Source organism: Telopea speciosissima, chromosome 4, assembly GCF_018873765.1.
Source record: "Telopea speciosissima isolate NSW1024214 ecotype Mountain lineage chromosome 4, Tspe_v1, whole genome shotgun sequence".
In the NCBI taxonomy this organism is placed as follows: Eukaryota; Viridiplantae; Streptophyta; class Magnoliopsida; order Proteales; family Proteaceae; genus Telopea; species Telopea speciosissima.
The window spans coordinates 13,952,625-13,969,177 of NC_057919.1; the positions used below are offsets into that span (position 1 = coordinate 13,952,625).

Sequence of the window (16,553 nt, forward strand, 5' to 3'; positions counted from 1 at the left end):
GGGCTTTACTTCTTAAACTTAGCTGGAGACTCCTGTGGGAGCCCTGTTCATTATGGGCCCAACTCCTTAAAGCCAAATACTTCTCCAACCTTTCCCTGTTTGATCCTTCCACACGCTCTAAGAAAGGCTCATGGGTGTGGAATAGTATTGGCCTTGCAATCCCTGACCTGGAGCAACTGGTGATTAAAAGGATTGGTAATGGCAACTCTACCTTTTTTTGGTTTGATAGATGGATTCCTACCATCTCAGGTAATCTCTCCAACCTGGACCCCACAAATCTGGTACCTGCTGAGAAGTCACTTCTGGTTAATTCCTTCTTAGATGGTAATTCATGGAATTCTGATTTACTTGCTAAATGCATCCCCCAATCTTTATCCTCTCTTATCCAATCTGTGATGATTTCTGACTCTGAGGATAAATGGTGGTGTGTTCATGCCAAAAATGGTGTCCTCACTACTAAATTAGTCGCTCTTTATCTTTCACCACCCTCTAATTTATCTCATGCTGATTTACTTTGGTGGAAATTCTTTTGGAAATTACAAATTCATCCAAAATTTAAAATTTTCTTCTGCCGTTTGCTACATGCAGGAATTCCTACCAGGGCTTCTCTGTCGAAATGGATCCAGATTGACTCAACTTGTGCACTTTGTGGAAATGGTGTTGAATCCTCATGCCACCTTTTCTTGTCTTGTGATTGGGTTAGACACATCTGGGCTGCAAGACCATTGGGGTTAAGAACTGAGTGTTTGAAGTTTGACAATATCTACTCCCTCTGTTTGTTTTTTTATTCTCTTCTTAAAAAGGACAAACAATTAGCTGTGTGGTTCTTTACTGTGTTCTTTATTACTTGTTATTTTGTTTGGATCGCTAGGAATAGGGTGATCCATTCCACTGAAGTTACTGATCCCTTAGGGGTATTACGTGGATTCAGAATTGGATCTCTTATCATAATCTATCCCCCACCTCCCCTTGTTTCTAGGATGTAATGGATGATGCAGGACCTGTTTCTGTTAATCGTATTTGTATTCCTTTACCTATGCTCAATTACCCTGTGTTGATCTGTGCAGGATACTTCTCCACAGGACTGAACATTGCAAGATGGTCCTATTTCTTTTTGTTAAATGGCAGGATTCGGTTTTTTGACACAGGAACTACAACACCTAGGGATGCTCTTACAGCTCTTCTTTTTGCGGTTCGTAAAGGGATCGACCATGCAGCCTGCATTGGGTTGAAGATTAAAGAGATATGGATGGACAATCAGCTCCTCTCCGATACTCTTCCATCTCCCACCAAATGCCGATGGCCATGGAACCTGTTTAAGGAACTATTATATATATCTGACAACTCTCAAGGGGTGATTTTTGTTAACAACTGTAACCACTTCGGCGTTAATCTAGCTCAAAATATGGCTAGGAATACCTGTATTTCCCCTACTATGTATGTTTAGTTTTTGCTACTTTTTCTTATCATCAAAAAAAAAAAACTAAATTCTCTGCAGGCCAAACCAGCCATGTGATGGTGATCAAACTTGGATCGAGTGTAGGATCCATAGAGAGAGAGCTCTACTGCAAGTTTGATGAAGTTCTGATGGGTAGAAGTGAAGTTACGGAGGTGGAAAGAAAATAGAAGGTTTGTGGAATTTGGGAGTTTCAGGCTGTGGAATGAGGTGGGAGTGACAATCGAGTGGAGGGAATGGAAGGGGAAAACGGTGTTTCAGAACCCAGCAGGGTTCGTGGAGAATTGGAGGTGTTATGGAATTAGAAGGTTGCAGACAAGAGAGTTGCAGAGGTGCGGCACAGCAGAGTCGAAGGATCACCCAGCAGCAATAATCAAAGCGAGGGAGATGTCTTCAGCCTTGAATATTGATCACCAGCAACAGCAGCAACAAACTCGAGTAGTTTTCTGGGCAGTCAAAGGACAATGGACATTCACACTTATTTTTGGTGAATTAAATAATTCAGTACCAAAACCCCAACGGGGAGGAAAGAGAGAGGGGGGAGCTATACAAAGCCTCATGGCCTAGGGAGGCAGGCTAGGAAACTGAAAAAGAGAAACATTTAGGCCCCAGGAAATAACAATATGCCTGTTCCTTGGGAAATCAAAAAGAGAACCATGAGAGAGCATATGAAGTCTGGAGCTGACATCAAAGAAGATGGCTTTCCAAATCTTGTCGAATGAACCATTCACACTTTATTAAGCCCACAATGGGATTATTTATAATTGATGCAGCTAGCTCATAAAGATTGCTAGAGCAATGACCACCAGCCTTAGAAGGAAATACCAGATATTTTTCAAAACCAACCAGAACACCAACCAGGGAATGGGATGAGGGATCGGTCCCTGACTTTTTCGATTATCATGTACAAACTAATGACAGCAAACACAAGAAGAATGATACAGTGTCTGGACACTAAAAGCAGTGGCAACAGAAGAAGAACCTGTGGTTGCGGTTTCAGGAATTTCAGAATTACTAGTTTCTCTAGGAATCCCAGTCTCACTGGGAATTCTATTCGTAGTACACTATGGAGTCCTATTTAAGTAGAGTTTAGTTTTCAGTTTCTTTTCCTCTGTTGACTATGACTCTATAAATCAGTCCTGTTTGGATTTGGTTTTCTTTAATTATGTCAGTGTCCTAGTTAGGAACTCCAAACACAGCTGAATTTTTTGAGTCAGTATAGGAGTTGTTTTAAATCTTTTATTGGTTAAGTAGCCAGTTTGATTACTAGTTGGTTTAAGCTCTTTCTAGTCATTTAAGGTGTCATATATTGAGAGTCTACATATATCTATGTAACCAGCCATTCAGGCACACGATTTTGAGCAATGAATTTGGCTTTGCCTTTGGTTTTGTGGTGATTCAGAATTCTCCCTGCTGTGGTGATTCCAGGAAACACTTGGTTGTGATTCCAAGGTAGACCCCTTCTACTCTTATTTTCTTTTCTTATTGTTCTATTTGAACTTCGAAGAATCAGGTCAGTTCTGAACTTTCTACTTCCCGTGCACCACTTTGCTATTTTAGTTCTGAACTTTCTACTTCCGTGAATGCTGTCTTGATCAGTAGTTAGAAGACTAGGATTTTTTTATTCTAGTTTCAAAGTTCCATCTTTCCATCGATTTCTGAAGAATCCTAGTTCCAGTCTATTTTATGAATTCCTTGTTTCTCAGTTACTATTTCTGGAATCTAATTTCTAATCATTATTTGGGTTGCAGGTACTGTTATTCTTTTTGGTTTAAACCTTTATATTTATCTGTGCTGGATGATTAATTTCGGAAAATAGATTTCTGGTTGAGTTCTAATTATAGAATCATAATCTCGGTGGGATTTTCTCATATTTCAGGACCCTTGGATTGTTCTAAGTTTTGAATACCCTATTCTCCTATACAATCTAAGCTTTCGACTAGACTGCTGGCCATATCTGAGTTGCTGATTTGTTGTTGTTGGTTTTCTCTTGAAATCTTTGGGTTCCTTCTCTAGGATTATGGATTTTTTCTAGTTTATAAACCCTAACAATTAGGTGTTCTAGGAACAAAAACAACATTAAATCAACTTCTGGAAAAAAAAAATAGCCTCCTTTGACCAAATCAAGTCAGGAGAATAGAATACAATAACAATAAAGTAAATCAATTAATTGAATATAGCATCATCAACTATCAATTTATCAACCAAGTCCTTCACATAACCCACCAGTCTACTACTGGATAAGATCCTGAGCTCTCCATTATTTAAAGAGAGAAGAAACCAAGATATCACTGCGCTAGATGGATACTAATTTATTAAGATGTAAAGTCAAATAATTCTACTGAAATGAATCACAGGTAGTATTCATACTCAGCGCCGTTGGGAACTTTTCCAGGATTGTTATCCTTGAAGTCCACAAGTTGTGCAAATAGGTAGGCCTCCGCTAACGAAAAAAGAGTATCAATAAGAGCATAATCAGGTTCGTCAAATGCATCTCGTAACAAGGTGTTCCCATAAGTTGCTATTTTATCTTCCTTTGACATTTCACTAAAACCATGATAGGCAACTTTTACATATTTGTGGCGATCCATCTGCACATGGAAGAATAAGCAGTTATACTTGTTGCGTGCAGTGAAATGAAGCAGCAAAAGAAAGAGACAAGGGAGCTATTGTTACTGAAAAACTTTGCAAAACTAACCGAAGATGCTAAAGAAACAGAAAATAAACCTAGAAAACTGAACAAGGCTAACCTTTAAGATGTTGCCTCTCTTCTTATCAAGAACCAAACCCCTGACCATGTATTTCCAATCGAAAGACCAGTTCAGTAACTGCATAAAACCACATTTTTGAAACATCCATTTATTGGCTCCAGTTATAAAAGCTGCCAAAAATAGTTAATGAGGAAAACATTAAAGAAGAAAATTTAACATCAAACGTCAAGGAAAGTTCTTTACCAGGAACAATTTTCAGAAATGGAACAATCAAAGATTCAAGATATCAAACTGAAAATATGGAGACATAGAAAACGGACCATTCCATTTCGAAGATTATCCCGAGCAACATATATCAAGCAAGCACTAAAAACATGAAACAAACTCTAGAAATAAGTGTAAAATAAATAAATGACTGGAATGTTGATAGAAGTGACAATTTATTTTGCTTTGTTAAATTCAATAGAATCTGGGCCAAACATAACCATATACCTTGAATACATGTTAGCTTTGGTCTTTTGACAATATTTTCATTCAAATTTTATAAGATGTTATTCTTTCTTTCTTTTTCTAAATTCTAAGTAAGAAATAGAAATTTGATTTATGCATTAAATTCATATATTCAGAACTACAAGAATTTTACCATCTTATTCTGTTATTTATGATTTTCCAAACATTGTGATTAGCATGTGCTTCAGAAAGGAATCTAAAAGCACTATCAGGAAACATATGTGGGATAACAAAGACACCACGATTTTAGCTATTACAGATCAATATCATAAAATATTATCATCAATTTCATTGAGATCATTTTTGCCTTTATGATCTGTATTCTGTAAACTGCTGTAGTCCAGAATGAAGAATTTATAATACCGAGTGCACTGTCCTAACTCTATAAATAGAAATCTTCTATCTAATCATGAAAAGATTGTCCTCACTCCTCATTGAAATTTCTTTTTTCTGAGTTGATAGGCTGGGTCTTGAAGCCCAATATTTCAAGCTTGTGAGAGTCTGAGACAGAACACTGTTACATTTAAGAAAAATCCCCAACTCCATTATAAAACTGAATTGACACCCAAAAGGCTTTAGAAACAAAAATTTCTCCCTACGAAAGCATATTTGTTTAAATCTTAAAATTTTGAAAATCATAAGATAGGTCAATCAAAACCCGTCAAGATTTGTAAGAAACCATTCCAAAGTTCAGTAACCTTCTATGGAAAGGTAGCCTCACAGGAAGATGCATACAAACCTCTGGTGGGTATCCCAAATCATACACCAGCTTCTTAATTGTGCCATTGTATGCAAGGGATTCAAATGTTTCAGGCATGTATTGAGCAAGGGTGTAATCCATATCAAACCCGACTGCAACAATATTCTTCATATTTAAGGACCTATTACAGAAGATCTGCTTCCCCATATCAATTTTACGACCCCCTTCAGGAGAAGACCAAATCCATTGATCCCGACCACCATCACTACAAACAACAGATTGAAATTGTGATGTTTTGTCATCTATACCAACACCGTCCATTATGTAGCTAGCATGCAACTGATTGGCTCCTGATAGCAAACACAGCAACAGTATTAGTATCAGCACAGGTACATGTATATCATGTTCTATCAATGAATCACGCTGTCTATATTAGCAAATATAACCATTGGATCGGGCAAGCACTAACTTAATTCTGAAATGGATGTAAATGTTTTTTAATGGAAATTGTTTGATGTAGAAAATAAAATGCTCAAGACACTACAAAGAAATTAATTTTAGACATAATAAAAAACAATATCAAACTCATGTTACTCGGCTTAATAAGATTTTGTAAGCATGATGGTAGAAGGTCAACTACATTATAATCAGCAAATTGATTTAATACATGTATAAGATACAAGAGAGAATGGGCCTAGGTGCAACGGTAAGGTTGCTCCATTGTGACCAAATGGTCACGGGTTAGAATCTGGAAACAGCCTCTCTGTGAAAGCAGGAGTATTGCTGAGTACATTATGACCCTCCCCAGACCCCGCAGCGGCAGGAGCCTCGTGCACTGGGTATGCCTTTTTTTTCTTTACATGTATAAGATACAAGGTACTGACGTAGTAATGACTGGAAATAATATATCACCCTCCATGCTTCCATCACTCATTTGTAGCATCCCTTCAGGTGACATAAAGACCATTAGCTTTATCAAACTCAGTTGGAGAAAGATTGTTAGCGTCCCCTGCAGCTTAGGGAAGATTACTTATCTGTATGAGAAATTTAACTTTCACTAAGTAAATCTTAGTGCACCTCTGACTACTAAATGTCCTGTTTCATCACAACTGACAATTAGGCCTCGGAATTCCAAGGCTCAACAGGACTTCCCAGTGTTTTAAAAAAAAAAAGTTGACTATATGCTCAAATTCCATCTTAGTTGGATACTGGCATGGAATATTTTCCTGCATAATGCACATGGAAGCATTGGATTCCAACCCTCATTCTTAGTAAGGCTTCAGAGGTTCCATGATAGAAGGGAAGTCTTTGCAAAGGTTGTGTTTGCTGAGTATGAGTAGCAACAATGGGTGGGACATCAATCTAATCAGTAATCAAATCTAATTATGGCCCATGCATATGCAAAGACATTATGAAGACTTCCCAAAGTTTTACAGAGACATTCAAGAAAATCTGACTCCAGCTCACCAGAAAGCCTATGAGATGATTTTTAGTGTACAAATTCCACCTCGAAAGTTTCCAACTCTAAAATTTTTGTGAATAAAAACATTTCTGGCTGAATTTTATGAACCTTTAATGGGTGCTAGCATTTTCAATAGGTGTCACAATAATCTTTCCATAAGTTACTGGTCTGAGCACTCAATACAGTTCAGACCGCTAACTGCAGAGGGTGAACGACCCGATTGAAGGTCAAACTGTTCTGAAGGTTGCAAAGCACCAAATGATCAGCAGACCCTTTGACAGAACTGATCTTTCAAATAATTTTTAATATGATTATAAAAGATTTGAAAGGGAAAACAGGATTTGAGTAGCAATCCCCGTTTATCAGAATCAGAGTTCGTAAGCATGTTTACTAGAAGCATCACACCTCACGGTGTGAGATGCACATGGGGTATACATGTAATGGCTTGAGGGTTGCTAAGAAAAAGAGTGTGGACACCACATCTTAGTCAAAAAGAGGTTAATCCAAGTAACCTATATACAAGTCATGTGTAATCCTTCTTTTCCTTATGGCCTTTTTCTTTATTTTTTGGTGGTTCACATAATTTAACACTTAATTATTTGTTTTAGTATGTTTAGGGGAAAACACATAAAGTGGTAAATCCAACATGCGCCAGAATACATGAATTTATACAATGAACCAAGGCCTAAAGTCAATAAACGACTCTACTCAGCTGCTTGGATATGAATTGTTCACATAATATAGATAATGTTGTCAGTTCCTCATTTTCCAACAATCTCATCATCTCATTCCACAACTCTTAGGATGATTTCTTCACTTTTCTTTTTCAAATGCCGAATTATGCTAAAAACAACCCAGAAAGGGAAACAATAGTGGAGAAAGAAAGCACAAAGAGGCCCATAAATATGAATGAAATTCGTAGAGCAACCCGGAATTCTCTCCATAGGCCATAGGCCATAGCCCACGTAAGAAATTGGCCCAGAACCAAATCTCCCAAAAAGATGAAAAAACAGTGATGGTACAGAAACATTCAAACGGACCCTTACTATGCAGTGTGAGTGTTCCCCACAAACAGTACATTACGAAACTTACCTTCAAGATTGATGGAAAGAACAGAAAGAGCACGATGTTCTGTCCCAATTGGAGTTCTCCCAAACCCGCTCCAAGAGCACCTAGAAATTCAATTTCTCAAGTAAACAACAGCCTCAACCACCCAAAACAAAGAAAAAAAAAACAAGATAGAGAGAAGACAACCCCGACGCCACTCAACACTAACAACCCAACTAAACCTAAACCCTAAAAACTCATACTAATCCAATTTCAAGAACGACAAACACACGTACGTAAGTAAGAAACAAGAATACGAAATCACTACATTTTTTACAAGAGTAAGATTATAACCAACGACAACGAACCTGCGAGGTCGAAACTAGTTCTTCTGCTCCCTAAAGCTTGGTCTCCTGCTCCTGAACTGAGTCGACAAGCAAAACTTCCAGAATGAAAACGGATTGGGTTGGCGAAAGTAGGCGATATCTGAGAGGTAAAGAGGAGGGAGATGCAAAAGGAAACCGGCTTCTTTGGAATTCGCATCATGGGTTTAAAAGCGCATTTCGTGGAGGTGAGTCGGATTAGATAAAGCGAATCAGTTCCAAGAAATCGAATCGTCGTAGTGCGAGTAGTACTAGTTGTCGATGTTGTTGGAGAAGACATTAAAATCGTTTATAGCAGTCACATTTTGGGAGTAAAAAAAAATATCAAAATGGAAAGAAGAGTCATCACTCATCAGAATATCAGATCAGAGAAAGAGGATATTCCGTTCTCCGTTGAGGGAAGAGAACCTTATTCGAAATGCGCTTCGTTTTCATCAACTTGGGATTTGCAGTTGAGAGAGAGAGGGGAAGAACAAAAAAAGAAATGGAAAGAATAGATATGGTGGAATCGGGAAGGTCAGGTGTGTGAACTGTGACGCGTTTAGGCTTCCGCAGAGGTTGCGCGCCACGTGGAGTCAGGCCAATAGTGAAAGACACGAACAAAAGGAAACGCTTTCTGGTGTGGGACCCTCCAACTTAAAGGAGGATATGTTTACGGCTGAAAAGTCATGCGTTTTTTTTTGCTAACCAATTTAGAATCACACGTTACAGACACTGTAAACGCTATCACAAAGAACAAAAACTCTTGTACGAAAGTAACGAAACAGACGAACTCTCGCAGTTACTGCCACATGGATTTCAAACTGTATATTTTTTCTGGTTCGATTTTCATGTTTTCACTAAATCCCACGTGTAAATTAATATAAGGGTTAAACACATTTGCCCTTTAAAATGGATCCAATATTCCTCATGCATCCCTAAGATTTTGATAATTTCACATGAACCCCTTGAAGATTCCACATACATCTCTTATTTTTCAACTTAAAACCATTTAAGTCTACGTCATTAATATCAAGCGTTAAATGTTAATGGATCTAAAATTGAAGAATGTAATGTAGGATTATACCCTTACTAGGGCATAATTATCACAATGCCCTAATGAGAGAAGATATATTCATTCTCTTTCGTTTTTTGCACAAAGGAAGAACGAGGAAAGACCAAAATGCCCTCATCTTCCCCAAATCTTCCCCAAATCATTCAGGTTGAGCTTGCTGGACATGGGATTCTGTTCAATAATGAACTGTGCATCTAAAAACTCATGCAAAACCGATTCCAATTCTCGTCGGGTAGATAAATATACTCATCCACATCGAAGTAAAATGTCCACTTCGCAGCATGTTGGTATCGGTGCAAACAGTCGTTCACCACCAGAAACTGGTTATAGTAGTACCCATCAAACTCCGCATGGTTTCTAATGTCCTGAACCGTCACCCTGCCATCTCTCACCCGTGGCTTTAGAGCAGCCCTCACCGTCGGGGTCACTCCACCGGCATCGTGGAACACAAAATGGGAGCTCGGCCCAAAGAACCAAGATGGTCGATACTTTGACTCGTCGTAGGACCCTGGTTCTTCCTCCAAAGCCACAATCTTTCTCATACCTTTTCGGTGATTCGCTGTAATAAGCGTAGAGCTGGAGCTTTCCACCTACGTTGTCCTGGTTAGGGTTTACAGAGAAGGTATAGTTCACATCGACGACCATGTACATCCGACCGTAACCCCAGTCCGGAAGCATTTTATAGGCTTTGGCTTTAATGAAGGGGGAAGGAGCGGTTGTTGGCGATCCACTCGCATTTGTACCAAGGATGGCCAAAGACGTGAAGGGGCTTGGAGGCGAGGCCAACGACGGCAAAGGTTTGGGGACCGCCACGGTAAGCACCCATTTGGACGAACAGAGAGGCGGTGATTGCCGTAAGAGTAGAAGAGATGCTTGTTTGGGTCGGCCACCTTTGGTGGGGAGGGTTTTGTGCTGAAGGAGGTGGACAACAACTGCTTCTTTTTAATTTTTTTTGGTTTGAATAAAAATCTATACTTTCAACCTATCATGGCTGATCTCATTGTCTCTGCTTCTGATTTTAGCAGCAATGGTGGGTGGTGCTTGTGATGGTGGTGATGGTATTGGGTATCTACATTTGTAAAAGAAGAAGATGATTTGAGGAAGATAAGGGTTGGGCAAAAAAGTCTTTACAAATTATAGGGGTGGTTAGAAGGAAGGGTAATTTGGCCAATGAAAAAAAGTTTTTAGCATTGCGCTGACTTAAATGGCTTTAAGTTAAAAAGTAGGGGTGTACATGAAAACTTCAAGGGGTGCGTGTGGAATTGTCAGAACCTTAGGGAGTAGGGACGCATGAGGAATATTGGGTACATTTTAGGAGGTATGTGTATTTAACCCTTAATATAATGGTTAATAAAATTCTTATGTTGCGTTTGATATGCATTCTAGGTGGATATTGCACTCTAAGAATGCATACCGAATGCATTCTTAATTTTTTATTTTTTTAAATAATAAAAAATTGATTGCACGATTTCAAAAACTTTAAAAGTATGACAATATGGTTCATTGTCTTTAACCACAATTTAGAGTTGAGATAATCAGGGAATAATATGTCTGAAACCCAAAATATGCTAAGGTTGAGTAAATGAGATGGCAAATATATGTTAAATAAATAGTGAGTCCACATATTTAAGATCATGGGTGAAGAAAGAATAAAGAGTTGTGTTTGGTATGTTTTTTCAAATGCTTAAAAATAAGTGGGCTAGGGGTTTTTATGACATTTTAAATTGGCATTAGTCTGACTGTATTTAATGCAGGTACAATGTTTTCATTTTTGTAGAAATTTATTTGTCTTTTATGCATTCATTGTATTGGTATGTAATCAAACTTCTAAGTCAATTTTGCATTTTCCGAAAATAATTATATTTTTATCGACTTGTAATATAAATCTACAAAAAATTATACCAAACACACCCTAAAACTGCATTAAGGGGTGTTTCGTAAATGTCCGTAAAGATTAAAAGATGCGTATTGCGCAGCAAAGCAATAAGAGAGTGGTGTGGTCGGCAGCTCGGAATGCCAAGTCACCTCGCATATATGTTGTTAGGTGGAGTATATGTTAGAATAATAAAAGATTCTTTTTAATGGAAGCATTTTAGCCTAAAGCGTCTACCAAAGTAAAACCTTTAAATGGATATGAATACACTTAAAGTTGCTAAATGTCATGTACAGATTCTTTTCTTTTTGTTTTTTTAAAGTGATGGCATATCGAATTCATCCATGAGTCTATGACTATGAGGAACAGAAATCGGGTGCTCCATAAGAATAAATTCTGGAATCCATCAACAACATTCTTTCCACCAAACCATAACGAATGATTGTAGATTAAAAATTAAAAACTACTCAAAAAATAAAAAAGTATAAAAGGAAAGCCAACAAAGAGGGCGAACAAATCTCGTATAGAAAGTGGCTTCTTTCTTTCCTGTGTATTGATCAGAAGCATCTAGTTTCTATAAAGAAATTGATAGTTTCCCAAAATGATTCATTTAATACATATTTGTACATATTTGTGTATACACCCGAGTCTAATAATCAAAGGTTCTATCAAGTGTGTACATCCATCCTACATATAAACACTTGTAAATTTTAACCCCACAAATACAAATAGAAAGCACACCCACAATATGAATATTTTTACGAGGTTTGGCACTATGAATGCGTCCTTAAAGTAGTGCCTATAAAGACTCAATACATTACTTCAGTTGCACCCACAATTGGGAGCACCCACACCCAATTTCCTAACATAGAACCAAGAATGCATTACAATGTCCACTCACTCCTAGTGTCCAACACCAACTAAAAACCTCTTTTAGAAAAATAAAATTGAGCTCACAACAGTGCCCTATAATCTAATACAAGCTAATATAGATTTTCAACATACAACACCTAACACTAGTATTAATAGGTGATGCAAACAATATGTCGTCCTTCTTTGATAGGACCACGATTAGCCTATTCTACAACAATGATGGACTTAGCTCAAGCTTAACCCATTGGGTTTCAGGCCATGCTGGCAGGCTCAAGCTCAGGCTTTCAGTATGTATATAATTTTAAAATAATACACATGTCATCCTCCCAGATCCTCAGGCCCTTACTACACCTCATTCCCAAATCCTTAGGCCCTCATTAAACGATACTTTGGTTACCCAACATTTGGAGAAATTGCAAGTTGGATACCCAATGTTTGTAAAATTGTACTTGAGATACTTATTTTTATATTTTCAATTATACCCCAATCACCACCACCGTTGTTGCCTCTGCCGCCACTATCGCCACCGCGCCGCCCAACCCCACCCCACAGTGCCCACACCATCCTCCTCCCGCAATCACCCATCCCTTTTGTTCCTGCCCCCTCCCTGCCCTGCCTTGCCTAGCCCAACGCTACATTTCCTGCTTCCCTGCACCACCCTACAACTTGCCACAACCCAACACAGCCCCACCCCCACACCTTCTCTTCAACTCCCATCTCACCCCCTCTTCTCCTGTAGCACCTAACCTAGAGATGTAAACGGATCGAAATCGAATCGGATTGGGTACTATCCGAATTCGAATTCGTTTACAATTCCGCTATCCGAATTCGATCCGAATATCCGCCGAATATAATAACACAATATCAAATTCGAATTCGACTTGTTAAATGGATTCCGGATATTATCTGGTTCGATTCGTTTAGCGGATACCAAATATCCGAATGTTTCTATCCGATTACCATCCGATTGTCCGCTTACTGTTTTTTATTTATTGAGCTTTATTTCTTCTTAGAAATGACTTCATTACACTCTGTTTTTCAAACCGATTTGAAATCCTGTATCACATAATACATAAAATGCAAGGAATATAATAAAGCAGAAAAGCCTGATCTAAAACCCAACCAAACCTACAGTATCCGAATATGGAACAACCCAACAAATATAAGCAATAGGTGATACTATAGATAAGACTAATAACAAATCCAACATACAACAACCAGATTCATACAGTTAAAAAAAAAAAAAACAGAATTTGAAAGATAGAAACTCACGTAAATCTGTTGCCGACAAGCTTGAGATCGACAACTTGAACAATGAGTTTTGGGACTTCAGAGGACGATCCAAGAGATGGATTCACTAGAAATTATAATGGTAGAAATGGCACCAAGGGTAATGCTATAAAGAAGAAAACGATGCATATGAAACAAGAGAGAGAGAGAGAGAGAGCGAGAGAGACTTACCTTTGACATTTGCTACTGGTGATTGCGCATGCAGAACGACGTCTCTTGTAACAACGAAGATGTGCGCTGGAAGGCATGAAACGATATGTATATGAAACCAGAGAGAGAGGGATTGTAGATTTGTAGTCACAACGAATGGAAGGCAAAGAGAACATTGAGCTTTAGGGTTATACTTGAGAGTCTTGAAAGTTGAGAGTTGAGAGACCGAGAATCCAAGATTTCAGTTTTCAAAGAGGTTTTTGGCTTTCCAAGTTTCCATCGAGACTTTTGGCTTTCCTATCTTTTTGTTGTCTTATTTACATTTTTACTTGTGGCTTTCCATCGAGACTTTTGGCTTTCCATCTAGACTTTTGGTTTGCTTAATTCTTTTTTTTTGTCTTATTTACATTTTTTATGTATTTCTACTTTTTGTTTTGTTTTTATATGTTTTTTTAATAGGTATATGATAACATCTATCATAGTCAAATAGTAATATATATAAAACAATCATATTTTATAACTTACTAGCTACTAAGTTATAAATATAAATAAATACAAAATCCAAGAAGGCAACTTAAACGGATAGACGGATACGAATATTTTATTTCGGATATTTTAATACCGTCGGATAGCTAAATGAATCGGATAATAATCGGTCGAAAACATGGATTACCATATTTGAATTTGATTAGTTTCGGACGGATTCGGATAGTTTCTGGATAGTGAATTTCCGAATACGAATCCTCATAAACGAATACAAACCCGGATCAAATACGGATTTTCGACTATCCGTTTACATCTCTAACCTAACCTGCTATCGCCATCGCCACCACCCCCTCACCCGCCCCACCCACACTACCCCGACCAGTACCTCTGGAAGCTAAACAACTATAAGGGATGGAGGGTGCCAAGGAGAGGCTTGAAGGAGCCACTCGAGCATCTCTCTCTCTCACACTTCTGATCTTGTTTTTTCTGCTTTTCTATTTTCCAAATTAGAACTTTACCTACTGAACTATTTCAGTCTTACCTCTTAAGTTAAACTTGATATCTCTTGGGGTTTGGTGACCCTTGGAGAAGCATGGTCGGACTTGTCTGGAATCCAAAGCCAACACCGTCAAGTTCATTTGCAACTACGACAACAAGTTTCTTCCTTGCTATCCGGACGACAAGTTTTATTACGCAAGTGGAGAGACTAGAGTTCTCACCGTTGAACATTTCACTCCCTTTTTCAGTTTTTTTGTTTGCTTTTTCCCTTCTATTACTTGTCAGTTCCTTTTTCTGTTTCTAATTCCCAATTTTTGGTGATGGAGAAAACAGAGAACAAAAACTAAACATCCGATTTAAAAAAATGGTTGTTTATTTGGTAGATGTTTGGGACATTGAGAATGAGAAGTTTGGATTTGTACAGAGATTTTGGAAAAGTTTGGGGAGTATGATCAGGTGAATATATTGTTAGAATTCTATTTCTAATAGAACTCTAGTGTATCAAATTAAATCTCTAAACTTAGGTTAATTCTAGTTATGGTCTAATAAAGAGGGTCATTGAGCGGTTTTATGAGTCCTATGTAGTATGGTTTAGTGTGGGCTAGTTAGATTCTTACTGGGACTATGATGAGAGAGGTCCTATAAGAATTACTATATAAAGAGAGCTAGGTCCCCCTCTACCTATCACAACTAATTGTTATAATCTCTGTTGAGAAGTGCATTCTTGTAAAAGAGGGAGATATTTAGTGTTCATCATCCTTATACATATGGTATTCTCATCAAACCATTTGTCTTTGGGAATAGAAGAGAAGCACCTAGATCTTTGGTCTTTATTTTTCGCTACGCTTATCATCACTATGGATTCGAAACATGCTTAGTGGTTCTATCTCTGATTCTCTATTATTTCTTTGATTGTATTCTTAAACGCCCGATGGAGATCCTAGCTTTTATGGTTTTGTCCCCATTTGAATCATACTATCCTAACATATATGCTGAGAGAAAACAGCACCAACGCTTTTTAGTTCTACTTCTCCGTCAAAGATCAAAGCAAAGCGGCTCCAATGGTTTCTTCTTCTCCGTCATAGATCAGAGTTTTTCTGTCCCTCCCTGTGGTGGCTTGTGACTCCATCCACCACCCTGTCTCACTCCATCCCCCATTGGAACTCTCTCCTTGTAACCCCCAACCACCACCCCTGCCAACGACTTTGTGCAACCCTCTTCGTTTTCTTTTGAGATGGACGGACACAGTCCCCACTTCCCCGTCTCCCCCACCTCTGCTTCCTCTGCTATCTTTCCCCATTCATTTCTTTCGTCAGAAGGAAAACACGACATGGATAAAAGTGGGATTTTCAAAAATAAGAACTTCAAACGTAATATCAATGAAACGTGAGGTATCTTAAACCTCATGTCTATGTCTATAAGCGTGAGGTTTCTCAATTGATAAAATTCTAAACATTGGATACCCAGTGTACAATTTCTCCAACCGTTAGGTGCCTCAGGTATCATTTACCTAAAAAAAAAAAAAAAAAGAAAAAGAAAAAGAACGCTAACCAAAAAGAGAGGGAGGTTTATTTGGTTTGTCCCCTCTTGGTCCGTCTGGATTTCTTCTAGACAGCCTTGTCTCCTATTAACCCGAATGGTTCCTCTTGGCCCGTCTGGATTTCTGCTCGTCGTTATCCCCTCTCTGCGGATCCTCAGCAAGTCAATGCATTATTGACTCATGACTCATTCCTTAATCTCTTTCGCTTTTCTCATGCGCCTTCAAGAACAAGGCTTCAAAACTCTTTTTGGTCCTCATTGACGCCTCCTTAGAGAGCCTTGTTTGATTCGTCCTTTGTTTCTCTGCCATTTCTTTTGGATTTTTCTGTCAGCTTGGAGATGAATTCGGTCTTGTTCTTGACAGCGGCTAGTGATTTTGATTATTCAACCGTGGCCTTGGGAGAAGTCCAGAGATTGCTTAGGTCCGCTGCGAGGGACTGTGTTCCACTTCCACATTGCAGGAATTCGTTCGTGTCCTTTCAAGTTAATTCGGGAATCGAGGTTTGGTTTCCCTCTGAGTT

At 38.4% G+C, this 16,553-nt stretch overlaps 1 protein-coding gene and 1 pseudogene across 2 annotated transcripts in view; both read right to left on the reverse strand.

Moving 5' to 3' along the window:
• LOC122658612 (5'-nucleotidase domain-containing protein 4-like) overlaps positions 1-8,696 on the reverse strand; it is a 28,371-nt gene extending 19,675 nt beyond the window's left edge. Inside the window, exons 1-5 of one of the 2 annotated variants that reach the window (XM_043853636.1) lie at positions 8,255-8,388; positions 7,932-8,011; positions 5,417-5,727; positions 4,207-4,284; positions 3,827-4,047 (exon numbers count right to left, since the gene is read on the reverse strand). In XM_043853636.1, the coding sequence (XP_043709571.1) occupies positions 3,827-4,047; positions 4,207-4,284; positions 5,417-5,698 (581 nt within the window). In that variant the 5' untranslated portion in view covers positions 5,699-5,727; positions 7,932-8,011; positions 8,255-8,388. Of the gene's footprint in view, positions 1-3,826; positions 4,048-4,206; positions 4,285-5,416; positions 5,728-7,931; positions 8,012-8,254 lie in introns of both variants that reach the window. The other variant, XM_043853635.1, reaches the window with a different exon arrangement.
• A 741-nt stretch (positions 8,697-9,437) lies between these two features.
• LOC122658996 lies at positions 9,438-13,607 on the reverse strand (annotated as a pseudogene).
• Between the last annotated feature and the right edge of the window lie 2,946 nt (positions 13,608-16,553).